This window comes from Pristis pectinata, chromosome 31, assembly GCF_009764475.1.
Source record: "Pristis pectinata isolate sPriPec2 chromosome 31, sPriPec2.1.pri, whole genome shotgun sequence".
Taxonomy (NCBI): Eukaryota; Metazoa; Chordata; class Chondrichthyes; order Rhinopristiformes; family Pristidae; genus Pristis; species Pristis pectinata.
Window position 1 is genome coordinate 17,893,378 of NC_067435.1, and position 14,923 is coordinate 17,908,300.

At 44.4% G+C, this 14,923-nt stretch overlaps 1 protein-coding gene across 3 annotated transcripts in view; it reads right to left on the reverse strand.

The window, feature by feature from the left end:
- Window positions 1-12,323, reverse strand: part of LOC127585030 (C-type lectin domain family 10 member A-like) — a 35,921-nt gene extending 23,598 nt beyond the window's left edge. For 2 of the 3 annotated variants that reach the window (XM_052042153.1, XM_052042152.1), the window contains exons 1-6: window positions 12,189-12,323; window positions 11,326-11,445; window positions 9,945-10,001; window positions 6,626-6,700; window positions 4,382-4,453; window positions 803-877 (exon numbers count right to left, since the gene is read on the reverse strand). In XM_052042153.1, the coding sequence (XP_051898113.1) occupies window positions 803-877; window positions 4,382-4,453; window positions 6,626-6,700; window positions 9,945-10,001; window positions 11,326-11,445; window positions 12,189-12,279 (490 nt within the window). In that variant the 5' untranslated portion in view covers window positions 12,280-12,323. Of the gene's footprint in view, window positions 1-802; window positions 878-4,381; window positions 4,454-6,625; window positions 6,701-7,233; window positions 7,510-9,944; window positions 10,002-11,325; window positions 11,446-12,188 lie in introns of those variants that run through there. The other variant, XM_052042154.1, reaches the window with a different exon arrangement.
- Between the last annotated feature and the right edge of the window lie 2,600 nt (window positions 12,324-14,923).

The window sequence follows — 14,923 nt, forward strand, 5'->3', positions numbered from 1 at the left end:
TTGCTAACCCACCCTTCCACCCCCTCATCCAAGTCATTAATAGATATAATGTCGTTGACGTCATTAACATTTGTTCAACGGGGACGCCGTACATGAAAAGCACCATTCCATGCGATTAAAATCACACTCTCAATTAACTGCCGGGGCGCACGCTGAACTCTCACTGAGGCACCAATCTATATTCGGTAAACGCGTCAAGGTTGGATGAAGACCAGTGCAGGAGAAAATGATATTTCATCATTCTGTCCTTGAATGCGCACTCCCCTCATTACCCACAGAACATTTCCAGCGCGCACGCGTGCGCGCGCACGCACGCACGCACACACAACACTTTTTAGAGAGAAGCAGTTATGACTCAGGAGTTTGCAGCTGAAGCTCATTTTAAGCCACTGCAAAGGGTCGTTGGGGAAAGGCAAAGGCTAGGTTCTGGCCACCAGTGAATTCTGAGGTGATAATTCAGTAGCGGTCTAAATCTCAGTCACTTGAGATGAAAAAATGAATGCATGTTAAGCATTGTAAGCTGGTGCAGCATTTGATGGAATATTAAACGCAGAGAAAGGAGGTCTATCGATCGCATTTCCTGCATATACAATTATTAATGCACTATATTCTCATAACTACTGTTCATTCTCATAATTACTATTCCACTGGGAAAATGCCAGAGCAACCAGATTCCTGTAGCCTGGAAGTCCGTTCCAGTACATCCCGGCGGGAAAATCGAGAATGAACAGACAATTTGAACGAGTGAACAACTCTCTGAATTGGAGGCACAGCAATCTATCAAATTCAATTTCACACTCACCATTACTCTGCAGATGGAGAAGTTCCATTCGGAGGCCAGCAACTTCCGCCTTTGTTTCACTTACCACCTTTGTCACTGAAACGGAAAGAAGAGTTGAGTCTTACGTATTAACCCCAAATTCCGTTCAGCTTGTAACACACTATCAAATCTCCGAAACAATCAGTCGCGTGAGTCCGTTTTTATGTGCATCGCTGTAAGCTGCCGAACATCCTGCCAAGCCTAAGCTTGAACAATCCCCCACACATCTCCTTCTCCAAGCGTGCCCAGCTATTCCATGAATCATCCGAGTTGCAAAATTTGATGTCACAATTCAACGTATGGCTGACGCCAAGTTACAAGAGCAATGTTGCACTGTGGTTGAGTGAGTGTGGAGGGATTTGAGATGGCACGAGTCAGGTCATGGGTAGTAAGGTCACAGATTCAGTGTGAGTGGCATCGAATTTTTGACAATATTGTCACACAAAGAGTGATGGTGACATCAAGTAGAGGGCTGGTGCATGGCGGCTGATAGTGTGCTGTTGTACAAAGTATGTAAGAGCATGGGGATTCTACTGCAACTCTATATGGCTCCAGTTAAGCTATAGCTCAGGCTTTGCATCTATTTATGGTCACCATATTTCAGGCATGATGTGTCAAACTGGAAGGCGTACAGAGGAGATTCACAAGACTTTTGCGAGGACAAGAAAATGGTATCTCTGGAGACTAGATAGGCTGATGAAACTAATAGGAAAATTGTTAGGGGGTATAACATTATTAGGGGCCCAGGGAGTTCCGACTAGTTCTGCCCATTTCCATTGTGACCCATCTGTCTCTGGCCTGCTGTACTGTCACAACAAAGCCCACTGCAGTAGCGTATTCTGTCTGGGGAAATTTAACCTTACGGACTCGATTTCAAATAATACTACGCCTGGTAGCAGACTTCATCAAAACTACTATCGGTACATCACCCATCTCTGACTTTGGCTCAGTCCTTCTCTCTCCATTAGTACAGGCTTGCTAACTGAAAACGTCAGCTCTTTCTACATTTCGTAACATTTTACACTCTTTTCCTGTCTTAGCACAAACAGCATGGTGTCATTAACATCTAGACTAACATATCGACAACATATTAACTGTATGTATCATCAGCAACCCTGGTCAACCGTGAATCTCAGACATTACTTTGGTCCTCAAAATCGCTCCCCCTTCTTATCTGCAAATTCTAAATAAATTGTTTGTGCTCCTCTGATGCTGAGGAATGGTCTTATACGAGAAACATTACATACGTTTAGATTTTAATAGAACGTGTCTGACCCGTTTACTATTTCTGGCACTTTCTGCTTTTATTCCTGATTTCCAGCAGCTATATTTTTTCAAGTCCAAATTCAGTGTCTTTATGAAGTGATCCGATGGTGCAGCTGGAGTAGGCAGAGAGAGAGAGAGAGAGAGAGAGAGAGAGAGAGAGAGAGAGAGAGAGAGAGAGAGAGAGAGAGAGAGAGAGAAAGAGAGAGAGAGATGTCAGGAGATAAATAAATCAGAACCTGGGTGACCATGAACTCACCGGTCCTGAATTGGGGCACCGATGCCTCCAGGCTTTGGCTATGGATCTTCTAGAATCTGACATAGACAATGAGATCAACCCACGGTTTCCCTAGATATTATATAGAACCCTACACACAGTAACTCCAATTAATATCACGGCCACCATTCCTCAACCACGACTGAGTTAGCATATTATATTCATTCAAGAGAAGTGGGCTTCGCATCCTGAGCCAGAATTTCAAGTGCCGATCCCCAGTTGCACGTGAGGTCAGCTGTGGCTTGGCAAGTAAATAATGAATCAGCCTGCAAAGTCCATATCCTTTAAATAAATATAAAAAAAAGATGGTCTTGCCCTACGCTCCAGAAATCTTCCTAAATCTCCTGGCCTGGTCTTTGAACACGCTCCTTGATGCCTCTCTCTCACTCAGGTTTTCAACAGGGTATCAAAACACTAGTGGTCCAGGAATCGGCTGCACTGCCCATCATCTCCTTGCTGGAAAACGTTCCGACTTTGCATTGTCTAATTTTGCTCAGAGTGTATATGGTAGGTTAAATAACAGTAAAACGTCTTAAATGAAGAATACTATTTTAAGCTGTTGCTCATATGTGTCAGTATTTCAATGTGTTTGCTGCAATGTTGCAAACACTGTAAATGAAAAAAGGAAACTAACAGCTTTAAAATAGAGAAGTAAAGTGTGATGCTGAGACGTCAAAATTATATGCGGAGAGAAGGTGCAAACAAAGTTACTGGCAAATTTAAAATTAGATACTTTTTTTCTCAGAAATAAAGACAACAGAACCCTCCGAGAACTGGTGGTCATCAGTCATGATAAATTCGAAAAAAAAAGTGTACAGAGTATGGAGGAGAGGGTGGAAGGTGCAGAGAGAGGGTGCAAGAAAAGGTGGCACAGAGAGACGATGAAAGATAGAAAACCGGGTTGTGGAGCCCAGTTTTTGGAGAAGTGGCATGTCACAGAAGGGAGGTGTTGGAGCGTGGTTGTTATAACGAGGAATGTGTTGGAATGGGCGTTGGAGCGTGCTTGTGTGTTGGAGAGGAGGGTGCCCTTGGACAGCGGTTTGGAGCAGAGTGGGTGTGGAATCAGCGTGCAAGTTGAAGAAAGGGGCATGTTGGAGCTTGAGCGATGTCGGAACAGAGAGGGTTATAGGTACGGGTGAAGCAGGGTATTTATTAGAGAACGGCTGTTTTTGGAACAAGGCGATGTTGGAGCATGGGGTACGGGAGCATGGTATGTGGAAGCGTGGGATATTGTAGCATGTGAAGTTGATTTGGGGTTTCGTGGTGCAGGTCTTTTATTCGGGCGGTGGTTGAGGGACCGGAATATGTTAGGGGTAGTTCGAGTGGGGGTTGTTGGAACAGGGCAGTGTTCGATCAGGGAGTGTTGAGGGGCGATTTTGAGGCACGGTTTTTTGGAGCGGTGTTGTGCTGTTGGAGTAGGTGGTTTGCTGGATCGCGGGTGTTATTGGAGCCCGGAGTTGTAGGGCCTGTGACCTGTGGAGTATTGATGTGGGGGCTGTTGTAGTGGTTGTTGGAGTTGGGGAATTTGAAGCAGGAGGGTTTGAAAATGGGGGTGGTGCTAATGGTGGTGCAGGGGTGTGTGAGCAGGAGGGTTGGAACATGGGCGTTGGAGAGTTGAAGCAGGCTGTGCATTGGAGTAAGACTTTGTTGGAGCAAGGGGATGTTGGAGCATGGGGTCCCGGAGCATGGGGTTCGGAAGCTTGGGATGTTGTAGCATGGGGTGTTGAGTTGGGGTTTCTTGTTGCAGTGGTATTCCTCGGGAGGTTGGAGAAGAGGGTGAATGGTGCAGTTTGGTGTAAGAAGAAAAGTTGAAGCATGGGCATTGGATCAGGGAGGGGCGAGCAGATGTTGGATGGAACAGGAGGTGTTGGAGTAGGAGAGAGTTGGAGCATGTTGTTTGGATCGGGTGGTTGGAGCAGTAGCTTCAGCAATCCACGCTCCTCTCCCCGGTGTCACCATCCAGATAGTTTCATGCTGAATGTTTGGACATGATAACTCTCTCTAAGAATTATTAAACTTACTATTGCTCAGCCGTGAAGTCTCAGCCTGAAGTTCGGCGATTGAGATGAGGGTATTGTCAGAGTATCCTGCAACTGAAAGAGGGCAACACTTAGACCGTGAATCCCTTTAATTTTCTCATCCTGCCTTTCGTCCAGATTGACTCTGAGAGAACAGTGATAATCGTCATCACATCATTGATAATAATGTAAAAGGTTAAACGTGTGTTCAGCACAAATGCTTCGGTCTTTGAATCAAGGTCAGCGAGAGAAACAATCAGGCCCGTTATGCTGTTTAACTCTGAAATGAAGGGAGAAATTTACAAGTGTCTATCTAAATACATGTTTCCCTTATTGCGCATTCAACATTGAAAGGATCTCAGGACGTTTCCTCTGACGACTCTGAAATTAGTCTGAAAGTGACAGAGCCAAAGAAAAATACTTTACTGACATTACAGTTCCATTTAGCTGATTGTCATGAACAAGGACAGGAGAATGGTTCAACCTTGCTCCCAAGAGCGAACGTTCCTCCTGGAGGGGCAGGTCAAATATGGATGGGCCTGCTGACAGTCTGAGAATGAATGCCTCCTTCAAGCTCTCGGGAAACAGTGCACTGAACGTGACACTGGCACGGACCAGCTCGACTATGGGATGAAAACAATAATCCTGGAAGAACCGTGTGCCCACTCTGCCGATGGCCTCTGCTGAAAGTAAATTATGTGGACGCATTCCTTGTAAGAAGGAACCATTAATGGTGTCCAAAATGCAGTGGTGAGAAGCAGACTGTGAAATAAGGCATGGAAATGAGCTAACCCTGTCCTGAACAAATCAGAGACTTAAAAGCCCTGAGTGACAATGACCTACCGTTGTACATGTGGAACGGATCAGTAACGAGTGGATGCCTGGAGTTACGAACATAATAAATATCACAACGTAAGAATGTGGGGATAAAAGAATCTACTCGGTCTCTCAAACCTGCCCCGCCATTCCATAGATCAGGGCTGATCTGCTCCAGGCTTCAGCTCCGCATTGTGGCAGTTACCATGGCCCTAAATTCCCTTATCTTTTAATAATCTATCTATTTTCTCTTTAAAGTCACCCAATTGACCAGCTTCCACGGCATTCTGAGGTAGAGAATTCCAGAGATTTAACAGCCGAAGTGAGAAGTTTCTGCATGTTTCGGATTTAAATCGCTTCCTGATCATGTAACAATATCCGCTCATTTGTGATTCTCCCACTGGTGAACAAACTTCAACATCCACTGGTGTTACCCCCTCAGGTGCTTCCATAAAGGTACCCCTCATTCTTCTCAACTGCAAAGAATCGAGAACTGATTGACACGAACGCTCATGATGGGAAAACTCTCCAATTACTTATCCTACCCTAACGAATCAGTTTTTGAATGCTTCTAATGCCAATATATTGTTTTTGAAACAAGCGGGCCAATACTCGGCACAGAACACTGGTGTGGTCACTGTATTATCATTCATAATTATAAATTACATTTATTCTGCCGTTCAAATATTCGCATTGTCTGCAGAAACTCATGGATCACTGGCAGAACGGACTCTGAGCATCACAGTTCCTGTATTCATTGCTCCTCAGAGAGCCAGACATAACAGAATGGCTCCCGATCTATTCTTGGGAAATGGATCTGCACTCACTGAACACGAATTAATTTGATGGGACAGTAAATGCAGAGAAAATACGTTTCTTGATTGTATTTCTTGTGAATATTAATATGAATGCAGTTTACTTCTTAAATGAAAGAAAATGGAATTTGATGACAATGTGCACAACAGGCAGACATTCTACCACACACGTTCACGTCTTCTGTGCCGCAATCATCCTTCCTCTCCCACTCTTCATCCTTTCTCTCCCATTAGTCAGCGGCACACTTCCAAATACGACTGCCTGTTCGGCTCCAGTAAACCACTCCTTTCTTTTCTGTATTCCACCATCCCCCCTCCCACACGTCCTTCTGTCCCACATCCCCAGAAGTACCCTACTTGAACAGCATTCTAAACTCCGGAACTCAGCTGTAGTCCCCAAATCACGCCAGTCTCAAAATATCCCTTTATCCAATATCCCATCTAATTGTCTGTATTCCACCAGGTTGCAATATTTGATGTCACACAGCGGGGGAGTGATGTAAGTTTGTCTCTATGTGAGAATCATGAGAACCACAGGAGAACCTGAATAATCAGAGATTGTTCTAAACTGGAGACAGAGATTCCACAATTACGTCAGGTTAGATTTCACACTCACCTTTACTCTTCCATTGCAAAAATTCTATCTGGAGACCAGCGGATCCTGCCGTTATTTCACTCATCATTTGTGTCACTAAAACGGAAAGAACGTGGACTAAAGTTGACTGCAAGAACCCAATTTCCACCACCAAAACCACACCAGTGCTCTCATCATTCGGTTAGCTGAGGAACAAAATATAAGGCAGGGAGGAATTATGTACAGAAATCTTTTTACCACAACATGAGCGCTGCATTGAGCTTGGTGACCACATCACATGAATGATGCAATTGCAGTGGAGTTCAGAGAGGATTCACGAGAATACTGCCAAGAGTCAAATAACATGTTTCTCTGAAGAAATGTTGAATAGATCCGGAAACACATCTTTAGATCGGGGATATTGAGGGGTGATTTAATTGAGGGGCAAAGATAGATTCAAGAAAAGAAGTCATATACCCCTCAATAGAATGACCAAAAAGCAGACCCTGTCGGTTTCAAATAATCAGTAGAAGGATGAGAGGGGAGATTAGGTAAACCTTCTCATACAGAGGATGGTTAGAATGTGGACATCGCTGCCGGAAAGGGTGGAAAAGGCAATGTGCTTCGGTGAAGTTTCAAGAGCCACTTACGGTTGCTGGAAATTGGGATCAGGTTTGGCACCATTTCTTCAGCAGGCATAGACATGATGTGTCGAAAGGCTTATTGCTTCATTGTGACGAATGCAAAGTAACCTAAGTCGGTTTTGCAAGCACAATATCCTCTTCCACACGCTCAACTCTCCTCCATTCACAGCTAGGTTTGATTAATCACCACTCCCACCTTCACCTCAGGCAAAGTGGGGATGGGGGATGTGGTTCTTCAACTAATATGCAGCTCCCAGCCCAAGACCCTCGACTCAGGCTTGCACCCCCGTTTGAAACAGTGACCGGCGCAAGCTCCCCGCGTGACAAGAACTGGAAGTTACATTACACTAAAAACACACGTTGCAAACCCTCAAATTTCCAAAGTCACCAGCCTGGCGTAACTGGTAGTGTGTGCATCATTATAAGCTGCCGAACCTCCTGCCAATCCCAAACTCGGACAGTCCCATCCACATCTCTTTTTCCAAATGCGCCATCCTATTCCATGAATCATCCGAGTTGCAAAATTTGAAGTCACCAGGTAAGTTATTAAGGACGGCCATGTGTCACAAGAACAGCATTATACTCTGGGTGAGTGGGTCTGGAGGGATTGGGACTGACGTCACGGGGCACAGATTTCACCAGTCTGGTGAGAGTTAGGGAGGTCATACGTGGGTTGTCAGTAACATCAAATTGGGGACTATATTGTCCAACAAAGAGTAGGAGTGATGTCAAGAAGTCAGCCGGAGCATGACGCCAGATAGTGTGGTGTTGGATTACTTTACGCAGCGGCTGCATGGCAAAACGCATCATGGGAAACGGCTGAATGAGAAGTTGGGGAGATGAGAACAAGAGGGAAATAGTGATGTAATACGGAGACACTTACGTCACGTAGTAGGGAGAAGTGATGTCGATGGGGTACAGTTATGTCGACGGGGTGGGAGTGATGGCAAGCGAATGGAGGGGTGGTTATCATCACAAATGGGATCGGAGAAGAGATGTCATACAGTGCGGGAGGGTGGAGGATGGATGAATGCCATGCATTAAGGCAGGACATTCAAAATAAAGCTTCGGGGATATTGAAGGAAAATTCAGGATATTATATTTTATAATATCAAACCTGCATTTTCTAAAGTAAGAGGCAACAACAAAAAGGTGCAGTCTCGCTGCTAGATTGTAACATCCGACACAAACCAATGCCTGGAATAAAATGCAGAAATACTGTTGTCGCGACAGACATACCAAAATGACCATCCATCTTTGATGCAAGTCCTCCAGTCTGGAAATCAGTTCCAGACAGTCTTAGGCCGATACGCTGGAGAATGTGAACAAGGGGACAACCCTCCGAATTGTTGATACAGAAATCTATGAACATGAATTTCAGAAGATCCTGAGAGGCAGGATTTATGTACATTTGGAGAGGGATAATATGATTAGGAATAGCCAGCATGACTTTGTCAAGGGCAGTCCTGCCTTACGAGCCTGCTTGAATTTTTTGAGGATGTGACTAAACATATCGATGAAGGGAGAGCAGTAGATGTAGTGTATATGGATTTCAGCAAGGGGTTTGATAAGTTACCCCATGCAAGGCTTATTGAGAAAGTAAGGAGGCATGGGATCCAAGGGGACATTGCAGTGTGGATCCAGTACTGTCAGGACCACAGAAGTGGTTGTTGAAGGGTTGTATTCTGCTTGGAGGTCGGTGACCAGTGGTGTACCTCATGGATCTGTACTGGGACCTTTGCTCTTTGTGATTTTTATAAACGACCTGGATGAGGAAGTGGAGGGGTGGGTTAGTAAGTTAGCTGATGACACAGAGGTTGGAGGTGTTGTAGATAGTGTGGACGGCTGTCACAGGTTACAGAGGGACATAGATAAGATGCAAAGTTGGGCTGAGAAGTGGCAGATGCAGTTCAACCCAGATAAGTGTGAAGTGGTTCATTTTGGTAGGTCAAATATGATGGTATAGTATAGTATTAATGATAGGACTCTTGGCAGTGTGGAGGATCAGCGGTATCTTGGGGTCCGAGTCCATAGGACGCTCAAAGCGGCTGCGCAGGTTGACTCTGTGGCTAAGAAGGCATATGGTGTATTGTCCTTCATCAATCGGGGAATTGAATTCAGGAGCCGTGAGGTATTGTTTCAGCTATATAGGTCCCTGGTCAGACCCCGCTCGGAGTACTGTGCTCAGTTCTGGTCATCTCACTACAGGAAGGATGTAGAAGCCATAGAAAGGGTGCAGAGGATATTTACAAGGATGCTGCCTGGAATGCGGAGCATGACTTATAAAAGCAGTTTGAGGGAACACGGCCTTTTCTCCTTGGAGAGACCGTGGAATAAGGGGGACCTGATAGGGGTATATAAGACGATGAGAGGCATTGATCTGGTAGATAGTCAGAGGCTTTTCCACAGGGCTGAAATGGTGACCACAAGAGGACATTAGTTTATGGTGCTGGGGAGTAGGTATAGAGGAGATGTCAGGGGGAAGTTTTTTACTCAGAGAGTAGTGAGCGCGTGGAATGGGCTGCCGGCAACGGTGGTGGAGACGGATACGATAGGGTCTTTTAAGAGACTGTTGATAGGTACATGGAGCTGAGTAAAATAGAGGGCTATGGGTAAGCCTAGTAATTTCTAGGGTAGGGACATGTTCGGCACAGCTTTGTGGGCTGAAGGGCCTGAATTGTGCTGTAGTTTTTCTATATTTCTATGTTTTAACTCACCATTACTCTTCCACTGGGAAAGTTCCTTCCGGAAATCAGCGTCTGCAGTCTCTGTCCCTGAAATGAAAAAGAAAGGTTTTAATCCCACACTTTAATATCGACGGGAATCGGCTCTACTATCCCAAATGTTCCTTAGTACCTTATTAGCCGGTATAAAGTTTGTAAGAGCACAGAGGTTGTGCTAGAACGGTTTATGGAAATAGACTGACATTGCTTTGGGCTTTTTCCCCTCAGGTCTGGTCATTATATTGCAGGCAGGTTATGAAGAACATAAGAGGGAGCAGAGAAGATTCATGAGGCCTTTGATCGGACTGGAAAATAGTTTCTCTGATGTTTGGATAGGCTGTTGTGTGCAACAAAGACGGTTGAAGGGAGATTTGCACGAGGAGTATAAAGAACTGTGACGGAGCTGCATCTTTGCTGAAGGACACAATCCCCACTTTGCATTAGGTGGGTTTGGGACTGGTGACTCATCACACATTATTAGAACAATCTACAAGATCCACTGGAGCAACTCACTGAGACACCTTCGACAGCATCAGCATTGCGCTGGCAAAAGCAACGTAGGTTACTACGGACTAATCACAATGAAGCAAGCGAGGGAGGGAGGGCAGTTAGGGAGATAAGCATGGCAGGATGTGGGTGAGTATCTTGTACTCACCTATCCTGACTTTCTGTTCTGCATTGTTCCAGGCTCTGGCTATCAACCTTCTGGTATCTAACAGAGCAAATGAGCGTAACTCAAGGTGTCTCTGAATATTGCATCGACAGCTACACACGGCAACTTCAGTTAATATCAGGGCCCCATTCCTGAAGCAGGACTGAATTAGCGTATTATATTCTTTCGAGATGTTGGCTTCGCAGCCTGAGGCAGCATTTAAAATGCCCATATCCAATTGCCTTTGAGAAGGTACCAGGGGGCTGCCGTTGTAAACCGTTGCAACCTTTGATATGTGGGTATACCCACATTGCTGTATGGGAGAGAGTTCCAAGTTTTTGACGCGCCTGCGGTGAAGTAACGGCGATATATTTTTAATTCAGAATTGTATGCGCTTTGAGGACAAATTCTAGGTGATAGTATTCCTAGGCTTTACTGCCAATGTCCTTATATCTGGAGGAGGACTGGTTTGGAAGTTGCTGTCTGTGGGGTCATATTGAGTTGCTGCAGTGCATCTATGAGATGGTCACGTTACTGCCATTTAGCGTCGGTCGTGGAGTAAGTGGGGGTTGTGTATGGGGTGCCTGTCAAGAAGGTTGTTATGTACTGTTTGTACAGTATCGATAATTTTATTAATATTTCCTGGTTTATGCATATCCCTTAACTTATTTGGAAATTGTCATTGTATTGGCAACTTCAAACATGAACTTACGCATAACTTACTCAATATAACAGCGATTCTGAAAGCCCCCGCAGATAACAGGATGAAGCAGCCCAGGAAACTGCAGATGATCCAGGGCCAGAGCCTTACACGGACAGACACCGCTGGTGGAACACGATGGTCTGCAAAATGCAAGTGAAAAATTCACCGAATGCCCTAGATGAAATCGAAAAATACTTCACGTTTGAGGTTGCTTGGATGCTGCTCCCGGCAGGCCCAGTTCACTCCGCATTGACACAGACTTCCTCTAGATTGTTTGTAACGCTGGAGAGATGAATGTGCCGGCCTGTGTCGTGGACAGATTGTGCCAATGCATATTTCTGCTGCTATTGATCGTCCACAGTGCCACGTCCCTTCCATATGAAAGCATTCACTGACTGCAGATTGAAGAACTAACCTGGACAGGGAATGGAGGCATTGCAAATTATGGATAGTAATAACATTCCCTCGGTAGTCCAGGGAACAAGGAATAAAGAACATCCTCCCGTCAAACACTTCTCCCTCAAAGTTTCACCACATTCCCACCATCAGCCAGCACTTATGCTTTAAAATCTTTTCCACAGCTTACACAGTGAGACAAATACTCTCTCTATCTCAGGGATTTCTGAGACCAATACTTTGTTTTGTGGTGTATTAATAACACTAGCGTTTAAAGAATGGTCACCGGTCAATTTTGATTACTAGTGCATCATTTCGCGAACATCAATTTTTTTCTTGTGAAAGTTAGAATTTCACGACAACTCATACTCCCAGCCAATAAAGAATGCTTCTTTTACCGCTGTTACCGTGAAGATATTACTGAATTCCAGATCAGTAATTGAAACGAAATAAATTGCGGAATGACGATTGCATCATTGAGGTATACCTGGCTTCAACGTTTCGCTCTGTACTCTGTCTTCTCTTTGTTGATGAAGGAGTATATCTTGAACATTTTGATAAGTGTCTACTGACTCCATGTTATCAACTGGGAAGGTTTCTTCACAACAGCTGAGACACAATGAAAAAAGGGCAATTCTTTATTCTCCACTTGCTCTTACTGAGCCGTCAATACTTCCTGGAAGAAAAACCCACAACCATAGGCAGTGTGCAATGCGCACAAATATATTTTAAGCATTGGTTTTTTGATGTTCCGCTGCAGGCATTTGCACCATGCGGTGAACAAAGTGAATTTGCTTTACATTCTATGTGACATTAATTTCCCTTCCAGAATGAGTCCAAATATACAAACGTTTTCCTTTACTGACCAGGACTTCACGTTGATATGCAGAACAATCTTTCACTGACTGTGCGCTTAGATTCCATTTTGTGTGCAGTATGATTGCATTTGATGTGAATTCTTGTGTCACCGAGTGGTTTGTCATTCCAGTGGGAGTAATCTTAAATTGTCCAGAAAGGCAACTAATTACTTCTATTGTTTATACTGTAGTTTAAAATTCCGAAATGCTTTGACATGTACATTCTGAATAATTGCATATTTGAAAAATTGGAACAAGTCTGAATTGGACAGAACAGGACATGCAATAAAGTGAAATAACATTTCCCGAGAAAAAAGAGCGGAAACTCTCCCCATCGGACGGGAAACTGAGAAGGTGCAGCCACCCCTCCCCAAAACCCGACCGGTAACAGAGTCCGTGATACCGTGCACCGGGAGTAGAGAAAGCATTTGCACTGTGTCTGTTGCCAATTCGATACAGAACACGACAAAACACATCAGATAGTGTCTTTGCCTAACAATTAAACTTCTTTATTAATCACGATTGATTCAAACAACTCAAAGATTCACAACATGGTTTCAATAACGTAAATCTTCAGTTTCACAACTCTATCAGTTACTTGCGCAAATCATTAGTTTACTTTCACAACTTCCAATACCCACGACCTGCATTCAGATATTTACTACTCTTGATGAATCTGGCCGGCGTTCGATTTTGGCGACTTCTTCTCTGAGTCCCTGACTCGGGGTTTTCTTCTTCAGTAGTTGGACTCCGGAGTCAATGCTGCCGGCCATCTTAGAAGGCATCTTTTCATACATTTCTTCACATACCTCCCAACCATTGCTTAGTTTTTATTGACTTTTACACAGCCTAAATTCTAATCCTTACCTATACCAACACATTTTCCCTTACCTTCTTCAAATTTCTGCTGCCGCCATTTGACAATTACTTTTACGATTTGTTTCCTGAGTCCAAGAGTGCTTATTTGAGATTATTATTCTAACACATAGAACTGTTCCACAACATGTCAGGTTCCAAATGCCTCTAGCTGCCTCTGCTGTCTTCCTGATAGCTCACTGTTGGATTTTTACAAAGAGATAGTGCACAGGGCTGTAAACCTGCCTCAGCTATGTTTTCAATTGAGACTCACTCGGTATCGCTTTTATCCTTCTACTCTTGTGCTTTCCAATATTTCTTCCTAGGGAGCCCAGCATCCTCCCAAATCATAATGAGATACTTGACATCACTCTTGCTGCTACATATCTAAATCAGAGGTGATGTTGATCAATGCTGATCCTTTGGGGGCGCGCCAGGTGTTTTGACAATGATGGACCGCGAGGAGTGCGGACGAAGCAGTGGCCCGGAACGTGCTATTTCAATTCCACAGTTGCCTTTTTTCATCAGGAATCATGAATTGGATGCCAAAATGTTTGCTAACGATTGTCCAGGTTGGTAGAAGGGAGAGCAGGCGATAGTGAAAGAGAGTGAGTGAGTGAGTGAGTGTGTGTGTGTGTGTGAGAGAGAGAGAGAGAGAGAGAGAGAGAGAGAAAGGCGGGGCAGAAGTGAAGGACAGAGAATATACACAATAATGTAAAAAAGCTTTATGCAGACAAAGATGACGAAAGAGAGAGCAGCCTTACCAATTCTGACCAACAAATGACGACAGACTCAGAGCAATGTGACTGACTCTGAAATGTCATCAGAAATAGCCTCACAAGCCATTCGTTTTTAATAAATGGCAATAATGCAACAAAGAAACGTAACGGGACGGAATAACCAGAATCAACGTAGGCAGCGGCAACGGCAATGGCATTAACTGCTCTGTCAACACTGTAACGTCCTCCTTATCATGGAGCTTTTGCCAAACTTGCAGGAACATAGACACTTCAAGCAAGGCCCGACATAACGTAAAGTCAACTTCCCAAACACCATACCTAACTAAGTTCTGTCTCAACCGCAGGACAGATCCCGCGAAAGTGGCGGTGCAATGCCCTCTAGTGGGGAGGAAATCGCCCTGTGAGTCATCAAGGTTGCATGTGGATGCCATGAAACCTTAAATATCAAGTTAAGCCTGAGCAAAGGAACCTTCTGCTGATTAGCAGCAACCGTCAACCTCGGCTGATAAATCAACATTTCTCTATGAAGAACACTAGTTAGAGGAATCACTTAGAGTAGCAAGGAAAAGACTATGTACTGATGGTGGGGGATTTCAGCGTCCATAACCAGCAATTGCTCTGTAATACAACCACTGACCGAGCTGGCCGAGTTCTTAGGGACATCTTTGCGATTTTGAGTCTGTGGCATGTGGGAAGACAATCGTTAGGATGGAGAAAGATATTTGATCTCGTCTTCACCAAATCACCTGTCTTTGGAGCATCGACATTTT